The 11,291-nt window shown below is 52.0% G+C and overlaps 1 protein-coding gene across 2 annotated transcripts in view; it reads right to left on the reverse strand.

The window, feature by feature from the left end:
* The window catches only part of LARP1 (La ribonucleoprotein 1, translational regulator), a 45,404-nt gene extending 35,718 nt beyond the window's left edge, over positions 1–9,686 (reverse strand). The window contains exon 1 of one of the 2 annotated variants that reach the window (XM_014252991.2): positions 9,327–9,686. In XM_014252991.2, the coding sequence (XP_014108466.2) occupies positions 9,327–9,669 (343 nt within the window). In that variant the 5' untranslated portion in view covers positions 9,670–9,686. The remainder of the gene's footprint in view (positions 1–9,326) is intronic. The other variant, XM_088063427.1, reaches the window with a different exon arrangement.
* Between the last annotated feature and the right edge of the window lie 1,605 nt (positions 9,687–11,291).

Raw genomic sequence — 11,291 nt, forward strand, 5'->3', positions numbered from 1 at the left:
AAAAGACTCTTGTTGAAATACAGGAGCCATTCTGGTGCAGCCTGGAAACCAGCTGGATCCCACACTGTGGAAACTGATAACAGGATGGTGTTTCCCTCTGACAGGGTTGTCACACTCAGAGCTGCAATACACTCTTCTGCTTGCACATCAAGGGCAGACCCAAACTCCAAAGAAGCTTTGCCCAAGGACAGCTTAGCACCAGCAGGCAGGAAAGATCTCTCTCCCTACAAAGGAGAATCCATAAATGTACCCAGAAATTCAGTGTCTCCATGAAAGAGGATCCCACCCCACCTCCTCAAATGCACCAGTATCATGGTAAAACCCCATAACATCAGTAAAGGATGCCATAAATCCCTATGAAAACCCCAGAAACTGAAAACTGCAAGGCTCTCTCCACCTTTGGGCTGCAGGCAGAGGGCCGAGCAGGGGGCTGTAGGATACACAAGGCAGCACAGCGAAGACAACATAATTAAATCTCTTAACTGAATTACAAATCATCAGACTCACAGTCTGAGGTGCTCCCTCCCTCTGGCCCAGGCTATCTGCTTGGTTTTAATCAAACACAGACATTCCAATCACCCTCCAAACACCACCCTTGCTTGGTTCCACTCTCTGCTGACAATTAGATCAACTCGGATTTCACCTCCAACTGAAGCTAAGAGGGTTATCTCACTGTAATCTGCCATGTCTCCTCCAAATAATCTGCAGAGCATGCAAATGTCACATTCATCATTCCACAGTTTAAAAAAAAATACCCAAAAAACTCCAAAAACCCCAGCAACAGTGAGCTTGGAGAGCTCACCTGAGACTGGGAAGCCGAAAGAAAAGTCCCCTTTTTGTACAGCTCAGTGCAAGACCTTCTGCAGTGGCAGAGGATTTCTGAGCACTCAGAAGATGCATGAGATCATAGTCAGTATTCCCCCGAGCTCTCAAGGTTGAGCTGGGAGTTGGGAAGTGAAATTCAATATGATTACAGACAGTGAAGTCTCATGCTTTGTCATCTGAGCACATGGTGGATACACCTCCGTGATTCGCTCCTGTGTCTTGCTGGGTGGAACCTCGTGTACAAATATCCCATCCCTTCTGTTTCAGTCACAGTAAAAACCTCCCAACCACATTTTTGGGATGTGTTTCTCCACATTTCAGTATCTGCTGCTACAGACACATCATTTCTCACCATCACACGTACTGGTGTCACTCCTTACACTTAATTCTTCATTCTGTTTTTCCCTTTCGCACAGCTTTGCAGCTGACCTGCCAACATGAGCCCACCTGGACATAACAATAAAGGATAAAGTGCTTCCATCACTCCTTTAGGTGTCTCTTTTTGTGCTGAATGAGGCCAAGAGTATTGCTTTTTGTTATTGTGGTTATCTTTACTTTCAGTAGGCTCGTTCTGTAAGGTCAGGAGAGCTGACAGACTTTTTGACTACTTGGAAGTGTAACCGTTCCAGTTAGAGCAAAGGTACAAAAATTGCAGAGTCCTAAGGCTCTTGCAGGAAAAAATTCAGTGCTTCTTTTGCAACATACATTAAAAAAAAGGAAGATGTGACCTTGGAGAATCTGAAGAAATTAATTTCCTGTAGTTTAAGTGAACGCTGGCTTACCAAACATCTGAGCGTTGCTTATTAACTGTGAGTTCTCACTATTTTATTCTGTCATTAGCCTCATTATCTACAGATATGCTAACCAGACAGTTTGGTAGTTAAGACTTTGTAAAATAATCACTCATTTACATCACTGACCAGGAGCTTTCAAAAGCAGAATCTTTAAGAAAAACAAAGCAAAAAAGGCTGTGTGATTTAGTGTGGAGGTTGAATATGTACCACAAATAATCTGCTTTAAAGACAGTGCTCAGTATACTTAGCAGCATACCCACCTCTGAGTCACCAGGCAGGTAAAACACCAATTTCCCTACACACCTTTTCTCTTACTTTCCCACCAACAAAACCCTACCCTTTCCTCATTTTTGTGGGTTTTCCAATTTCATTCTTGTTTCCCCACATATTTAGCCAGGAAAAAATTCACCTCTTCTCTAATTTTTTTTTTTTTTTCTGAGACTCCTTAAAAGCTACCTTATCCAGCCCTGAGAACCCTCTGCTCTCTCCACGCATTCATACTGCAAGCGAGTCAAAGAAGTCAAATGACTACTGGGAAAGGAGAAGCGAGAAGAGCCCCCCGAGCCCAGCCGTGGCTCCTCCGGCGCAGCCGTGCCCTGCAGACTGCAGAGTCACTCTGCAGGAGCTCGGCACACGCCGCTGCTCAGCTGGAAAAACGTGCTCAGCAGTGTGCCTGGGACAGGCTCCGCTGTCCCCCATCCCACCGCCCCCGAGCTGTGCCCCCACACCCGGGCTGGGCAGAGCGGAGCAGCGCCCGTGTCCCACCTGCCAGACCCCACCTCAGGCTCCCACAGTCCCCTCTGGCCAGCGGGAAGGACACGTAGCACATTTCCACCCCGTCCAGCTTCCCAACCCTGCTTTAACTCTGCCTTCTGTGTCAAGGACACTCGAGGTTCGCGAGCCCCAGCCGAGCCCCCATTTCTCCCGGTTGCACCCCGGCTGCCACGGTCACCATGGGATCTCTGCAGAGCCTGCCAGAGACCAAACGAGTGACACTGGGGAGCACCAGCGGTGCTTCTCCAACATCCTCCTCGTGGGGCAGGGGTGCCTCTCCTGGGCCCCATCAGCAACCAAGGCTGCTTTGGGGAGCGAGTTGGGAGTGGAGAGAGGCTCCTGGCAGAGCAGCAGGTTGCAGACCTGCTCGCAGCCACTTCAGGGGGTGTCCAGCAGGAAGCAAATGTGCTTCCCCAGGAGCACAGGTGAGGGCAGGCTGTGCCCGGCAGCACATTGTGAGTGTCACATTCTGAAGGAACCACAGTAACGTTTTCTAGATCAAGAGAACAAACGGCATTTGTATTACCTCTGAGTGTCACCAGAATCAGACTGAGCGGCATCAAGACCCCAGTCACACCAACAACCCCCATCAATGACCACTTCTAAAGCAAATTAAGGTTTCCAGCTGGCCTGTTGTGACCCAGCCAGGGCCATGGTCACCTCCAACACACTGTCAGTCTGCAGCAGAGAACTCAACCAAACCTTACGGTTTGTCACCACACAAAGGAACAGGGTGACTCAAACCCACAAAATAAAAATAAAATCACAACCACTGTAGAGCACTGAACCCTGCTGCGTGTTCCCATACACCCCTGAAACACATGAAAGTGCCAAGGAAAGCTTCTGCTCCTCGGTCAGCTTTGCTCCAGAAGGACAGTGAAGGTAACTAACTCACTGATAAAGCAGGTATTAGATGAGCCAGTTCCCAGCCCTTCCTCCCTCTCCTTGCTTGTCTCAGCAGAACATCCCCCAGCACACGGAGTTTTAATGCTGCAGGAAGAGCTCTTGATCCTGGCAATACCCACAGCAAGTGTCACACCAAAGCTTGGCCAGATGACTTGCTAAGGATGGCTCCAGCAGCTCAACCAGCCTGGTGCAACACTGAAACCAGCAGAGCCACAACACATCACACACCAGTTTGCTCGGGAAAGGCAATCCACCCATGAAGCCCCCCAAACTGCAGCACAAATGTGCTCCAACAGAGGAAAGTTCAGTTGAGTTCAGACTCAGATGAGCCTCCCTTTAGAAACATGTTGACACTTGACCACAGTTTCCACAACCTTTTCCAAAAACAAAAAGTTTATCTTGCACAGCATTAGAATTGCTATCAGCAAACCTATTTCCACCAAATGCCTCTTGCCAGTTTTTGCTCCACAGCTGTGAGGGATTCATGTACACACCCGCTTCTCTGTTTGCCAAGCAATCCAGACTGACCCTCACCCAAAACTCTCCCCACAAAGAAGTCTGGTAATTGATTTATTCACAGCCAAATTCAGTTTCCGTTTGCTCTGGTCACCCATTAGCATTACCTAAATACACTAGTTCCCCCAGCACTGCACTAACTTCTTTGAAGCCCTTCTTTCCCCTCTCCTCTGACCTCAAGTTGTGCAGCTGCATCATTTGATACAAGATACTCTAATTAACCAGTTCTTTCAATGCAAGGAGATAAGTCTCCCAGCTCCATTCAAACCTCACTAACAAGGACCTGGATCTGCAGAACAAGTGGAACCAAAGCTCGGTTTCAAGTGAGAAAAGGAACAAATGTAGAGCTGGCCATGCCAGAGACCACAGAGTGGATCCAGCAATCCACCCAGAGCTTTAGCCAACCCCAGGAGACAACTTCTTGGCCGTGAAAAGCTCCACCTAGACAGCACTATCACCATGGGAGTGCTCAGCAGGTATCACCAAGGTTGCATCACCTCTATCCCCAAGCTCCCTGTGTACACAGCAAGCCAGGGATTTGGCAGAGCCAGCAGTGTGGAGACTCAGGTCCTTGGTATGAAGTCAGTAAAGGCTTTAATGCCAAGATGACCAAAGGATAAATAACACAATAAAAACCGTAACAGAAATGCGTATCGCGGTTGGGAATGAACAAAGCTCCCCAGACCCAAGTGGACCTAGGGTAAGAGCATTTGTAATAACTGTCGGGATCAAAACATTCAGCCTGGTCTGAACAGCAAGCACAGCTTTCTACTAAAATGCCTGTTCCTTATTTTGCCAAACAAGCACAACCACAGAGACAGCGTTGGAGATCCATTATAGTCTCAAGTATGTAAAAAGCAACCTAACTCTACCCAAGCCTGCATTTGGCACTGCCCTGAAGATAATTTCACCCTGTTCGAGCACAGCAAAAAGATCCGGTGGCATAATTTGGAAGGGAGAGCACAGCATTGAAGCCCCAGTGCTCCCACTCCCAGTCCTGCTTTCCAGACTTGATTTGTCTTCCCATCTGAACAAAGTCCTTCTGCTGCCCAATCCAGTGATCCCACATGCAACCCTGGTGGAAACCTGCATGGCACCATGAGCAATATAAAGTTTAAAAGAAGGGCTGTGAGGGTAAGGAGATGGTTGGACACCATCCTTCAGCGATGCCCTGGACCTGGCAATCTGGAATTGGAGGTCTCAGCAGAAGCAGGCACTAAAGCCCAGCAACCAGGGCCAGTGAGTCAGCTCCCAGGAGCTGTGCCGCATTCCCCAGCCTTCTCTTCCCGAAACAAACAGTGCAGAACAGGGCAAAGGTCCAGCACAAAGCTGAAGGGCAAAGGTATGCAGGGGAGGGAAAACACTAAGCCTCACGTTTTTTTAGAGCAACAAGTTCCAGTTACCCTCATCCTCCCCAACAAGATGGGAAGAGTTACTAGAACGTGAGTTGTGGGATTGGAACAAAATAGTAGTTTGGAGAGGAAACTTGGGGCAGTGGGGGGAGGCCTCCTGCTGCGATAGCAGCTCTGTTGCAACAGCCAGAAGAGCTCCACAGTTACGTGCCACGACAGAGTGAGAATTGCCCAACACTTTGGAAATAGGTGTGTGCAGGACTACCAAGCTGGATACCTGAGCAAGCAGATATGTGTGTCTACTCTGAACGTGAAGAAATGCCAATGGTAAAACAAGCTTCCCATCCATCTTATCTCCTGCATTGGAGGCTGGTTTCAAGGAAAGCCCTATGGGGAGTTAGTAAGCGAGGGGTGAGATGCTAATGAATCTTCCCCTGCCTTCTCCTCAGTACCAGCAGCCAAGTCAGCCTCTGCTCAGGCATAAAGCAGCACGCACTCTCAACAACAGTCAGCTCACCCCTGGTGCTTGCTGCTAGCAACTAAGGTGTGCCTTCTGGAAAGTACTGCTTATCCACCCAGCACGTTTGCCAAACGGCATGCAGGAAACTACTCAAGAAATCAAAGCATCTCCTGCATCTCCACTAGGAAATACACCACTTTCCCTGGCCAGGAACTTGTAAGAATTTAAAAAGTTAGTGCAGGCAAAGCTCAGCGATTGCAGTGCCAGTCATTAAAACCTGCATGTTCTTACTTTCAAGATGTAAATGACTTTAAAAATAAAGAAGTGCCAAGTGCCTTGATGCAACATTTCTTGAAATACATCCAGCAGGTTTTTAAAACGGGGTGCTGTTAACACCTGTCTGCACCAAAGCTTGCATCAGCACCAGCCCTGGTGCAGGGCACAGCGGAGGAGTACAACATGTTCCAGAAGGTTGAGCTGTCTTAACTGAAAGCCACACTTCTCATCTACAGAAGAATTGGAGAAAACACTTTGAATTTGGTTTATAGCCAGTTGTGCAAAGCTGGTTTTGCCAGAAAATGTTTCCTTCGCTACCGCAGACACACACACACTACCAATCGTGTCAGGCTGCTGGCTGCATTTATTTACATGATAAGAAGAGAACATGTAATAACAAGGGCATGGTCACACAGACCTTGCTACTAGATCATTAGAGAGTAAAAACGAGGCATCATTACCGCTCTGCAGCGTCTCTCACAAGCAGTCAGCAGTGTCAAGTACAAGCCTTGCCACACAGGACAGGACCACGTGTATCTCAAAGGATCCCCCCTCTCCTCTTTGCACCTTGCACCCTGAATACAACACTCATGAATAAAAAGGTAACGTGCATCTTGTCAAGAGACCATGAAGATTTTCTGGTGTGCCACTCCAGATGAGCCTCAGCCTCCACTCACAGCATCAGCAGTATCACTGCTGTCTAACTCGACCTAATGGTTGCCCCACTTACTGCCAAAGCCGTTGTGCTTTTGGGAGGTTAAGACGCAAGGAGAGGCTTCACTTCAAGAGCCCTCCTCCCTGAAAAAGCAGAAAAGTTTGCTCTAACTTCCTATTATATTATAGGCTTCACTGCCAACTTCAAGCATAAAAATACTGCAGCAGGTAGGTAAGACACAAACTTCTAAAGGTAAATCCTAATCCAAGAAAAAACAACCCTGTTCTTCAGTCCCTGTGTCAGGCCCCCAATGCACTCAACTTGCCCAGCCAGTGGCAAGTCAAACAGTTTGAAACAAGCTGGTGTTTTGACTACCTGGAGGTGGATTTGTTAAGCTCTTCCCTATCCATATTTCAACACAGACAGCAGAAACTCACTAAGATTTTGCAGGTGGCTCTGTCTTCCCTGAGCTCAATGCTTTTACTTTTACAAGCACCAATTCCAACGCAGGCCATTACAGAACGCATGGACACCTAAGGAGAAGGTCTTGTCCATTAAATCTACTCTGTGGGTCTATAATTAATACAATCATTATAAAAAAAAATTAGGGCTCTCAAAGCCTGTAAAACAAGTCATAGAGGGATCCCTTTATCTTTACAGAGCTGTCTTCAGTATGCTCTCTGGTCTCCTTCCTACCTCTGACGGATCAGCGCTGGGAACATTCAGTATCTCCAGCACACAAGCACTGCACTGGGAATGCTGCTTGTGTTACAAGCAAAGGTTTGTAAGCTCTGCTGAGAAACCAAAGGCTTCCAGTAGTGACTTTCCAGAGTTCAGCAGCTCTCAATGCACTGCAGACGTTGAAAAAGAGTCACTTTCCTTGGGTGATCCTCCTGGAGGTCACTACAACAGCACAACATGAGAACTCACCTCACCAGCTGATTCTTTCACACAAATTCACGCTCCAGATCTTTTTTGCTAAGTGTCTGCCAAAACAAATCCTCTACCCAATGAAATGAAGACACAACACGAGCCTGCAAACTCTACAAGAAGGTACCTGGGTGCAGGGCTGCCAGGCAAGGTCAGCTGCCAGCCTGCCTCTCGTGGGAGCTCACCAGCCGTGTTTATTTTACACGTTTTCTCTTCTGCTAATGAACAGGCAGCAAAAGAAACAATGGCCCAGGAGAAGAGAGCCAGGCAGCAGCACTGAGGGCACTGCTGGAACCAGTCGCTGCTGCCAAGCGTCCCAGAACACACCACTAACAAATTCCATTTTTTAAACACCTTTGGGAATACAGAGACAACTGTGCTGGGCCCAAGGACAATTCTGAGTGTTTCAGCATTACCCCATTACCCTGCAACTGCGTGGACAAGCTAATGATACACTCGCACTCTCTCCCTCAAAAAAATCATCCCAGGAGTTGCAAGGGCCCCCTGCTTGTGTTGGGCAGCTGCCTCGTTGCTGCTGACTCTGGCAAATCACACACCTTCACGACTGACGAGCCCGGTAATGAATCTGGACACCCCTTACACAGGAGACTCGAACAGGAACATTCAACCTTGCAGTTTTGCATTTTTCGGTTTATTTCTCAGGATCGTTATCTCAGAAGGCATCACAATAGAGTGCAACCTTCACACAAAGGAGCGATGTGACCAGTTTTGTGTCATAACGCACGAGGCAAATGCAGACAGCGACACTGTCCTGGATTTCCTTAAGCTTTGCTTATGTCCATGACTACAATGACAAACCACCAAACAATCCGAACACGGACTTCTACCTGGCACGATTAACTTGTCCTCTATACTTCGCATTAAGATGACAGCTTTCCAGGTAGAAATTGCAGAGCTGTCCATCTTCCAAAGATCAATAACTCTGATGAATCATCATGCTAGGCAGTAACAGTTCTTACAAAACACTGGCACGTACAGTAATTGGGAATCTGATGGCACATCTGGCAGTGTGATTTCAGAGTTAACAGAGACAGGTAGAAAAAGATTTAGTCTTTTCCAAACAAGACGCTTAGTGAAAACTTCTGTGGTTTTCTCCTACTCCCGATTCACTTGAAGCAGGTACGAGAGGAGCGCAACACCCATCCCGACAGGCGAGGAAATGGTGTTCCGCAGTTTCAACCTTTGCTGACGACAGCAGAGGGTTACAAGCGCGATTTGGACAGTGCAGCCCCTCCGCTTCCCTTTTCGGGGACCCCCGTTCCGCAGCCGTGCCCCTAACCGGGGCAGCGACCGCGCCGGGCAGAGCGGCGCTCGGCCCCGGCCCCGCCGCCGCCATGAGTCGGCAGAGAAAGGCGGCGCGGCCTGCGCGGGGGAGCCGCGGCCGCGCACACGTGGGCAGCGCAGGCCGCGGCCCGGGGAAGGGCCCCCGCGGGGGCGGCGGGGCCGCGCTCCCGGGGGAGCCGCACGCCGGGAACCGACCACGTTGCCGGCGCTGCTGCGGCGGAATGCCGGGAGCGGGAGGGGATGGGGGGGGGGGGGGGCCGCGTGTCCGCCACCGGGCCCGCCCGCCGCCGCCGGGCCCCCGGCGCCCTCCGCTCCCCGCCGCATGGCCGGGCCGCGCTGCCCTCCCCGCCTCGTGGCCGTGGCCGGCGCCGCCGCTCCCCCCCCTCCCCCCGCGCCCCCCGCCCCGCCGCGGCCCCGCAGGCCGCGGGCGCGGCCCCACGCCGCGTGTGCCGCTTGGCGCGGCCGCCCGGGGCGCGGCCGGCGGCGCACCCGGCCCCCCCCCGCCCCGCTCCCAGCGACCCCCGAGTACCCACCGGGAGGCGACTGCCCGTTCACGGCCGGCGCGTTCTTCGTCCAGGGGTTCACCTTGGGCGGCGGGGCCTCGATGAACTCCCGGCGCCCCGCGCCGCCCGCCTCGCCGCCGTCCTCCGCCTCGCCGCCGGCCCTCAGCAGGCTCTCCTTCTCCTGGTTGTTGCTCTCCTCCTTCTGCTGCTTGGCGCTCGGCGGCCTCGGCGCCGCCGGCCCGCCGTCGGGGCCCATGGGCGGCTCGCCCTTCTCCCGGCCGCCGTCCTGCGGCGGCTTCAGCACCAGGGCGCGCTCCTCGGCGGGCAGCAGCGGGGCCGTGCCGGGCAGCAGCGCCTCCACCTGCGTCGCCATCTGCGCGCCCCCGAGCCCCGCCGGGAACCCCCCGACCCCGGTGCCGCCGCAATATGGAGCCGCGCGGGGACCACGCGACTGCCGCGGGGGCGCGCACCGCCCGCCCGTGCGCGCCGCCGGCGAGGGGAGGGGCGGTGTGGGGCGCGCCCCCGCGGGGCGGTCGGCGGCGCGCATTGGCCTGATGCAACGCCCGGCTGAGCTGGGGGGGACGCGGACCGAGGGGTTTAAAGGGCACCGGCCCCTTCCCCGACATCCCGGCCTCGCTGCCCGGCTGGAAGAGGCCGGGTTCGGGCCAGGGGAGCGGCTGCCGGCTCGGGGACTCCGGGGACGAACGCACCGGTGGAGCTCCGGAGTCCCCGAGCCGGCTTCGACAAAGTCTCCCCGGCCGGCATCAGGCAGGAGCCGAGGGATAGGGATGTTCTCGGGTACCCACGGCCGGGGATAACGGGATAACGTGGCTGGAAAGTGAAGAAAGGGACTCGGTGTGTGTCCTGGGGAATCACGGAACCACAGAAACGGTCCGGTTGGACCGTCTGGACCCATATCCCCGTGTAAACAGAGCACATGGCACAGGATTGCATCCAGGCGGTTCTCAAATATCTGCAGTAAGGGAGACCCCGCAGCCTCTCTCCTCTCTGTTCCAGTGTGGGTCACTGCACAGTAAAAGTTCTTCCTTATGTTCAGGTGGAACTTCCTGTGCATAAATTTTTTGCCATTGCCTCTGTCCTATTGCTCAACACCACCGAGTAGAACCCCGCTCCATCTTCTTGGCACCCCCTCCCCTTTAGATATTTATACACATTGATGAGGGAGAGACCACCTCTCATCTCCTGTGCCCAGCAAAACCTTTGTTTGAGTAGAAATATTTAATTGATCTCTAGCTGATAGAATGTCACTTGCTCATCACCATCATTAATATTCCTGGTATTTGTCCTCAATTCTTGCAGCCAGCAAGACAGTGACTGCAGACCATGTGTGGATGTGCACATGAATTATACACATTGGAAAGGCAACTTGCATTGCTGATACCATTTAGCACAACCTGCCTAATTCACAGCAGCCCTTACTTGATGCCTTTTTTTTCAATGCAAGCTTCTCCCTGCCTCTTCCCTCATCACAGCAAGCACACCACTCTGATTCTGCCCAGAAAGGTTCATCTGGAAGTCCCAGCATGTTCTGCAGCCCCAGGGACACATCTATGCAATCCCTGCAGGAGACCCGTCAGCATGACAAGGCACTGAAGATGTAGCTGCCAGCTGCTGATGCGTGGAGAAGGATGAAAAGCTGATTTCACTCTTGGAAGGAAAGAAGAAAGTGAGAAACAAACATGAGCTCAGCACAACATTTGGAAGGGCAACAGCATCAGGGCTCGAGTGGATCCACAGAGGGAGTCCCAGGCTGCCAGGGATGCTCCACTGAGACCATCTCAGCTCTCTGTGTGCCCTGGTACCCAACCTCTTGGCTCAGAGAGTACCTTCCTGTGCCATAGCCTCAGGGATCACCAGCAGTTATCCCAAATCATTCAAGAATTTGGCCAGTAAAATCCCAAGAGGAAGTTTAAATATAACTTCAGTGAAGAGGTCTGCTGGCCTGGCTGCCTGGCTGGCTCAGTATCCGACCTG

Source organism: Pseudopodoces humilis, chromosome 17 (assembly GCF_049639895.1).
Source record: "Pseudopodoces humilis isolate 2021_Gansu_Grassland_sample_001 chromosome 17, ASM4963989v1, whole genome shotgun sequence".
In the NCBI taxonomy this organism is placed as follows: Eukaryota; Metazoa; Chordata; class Aves; order Passeriformes; family Paridae; genus Pseudopodoces; species Pseudopodoces humilis.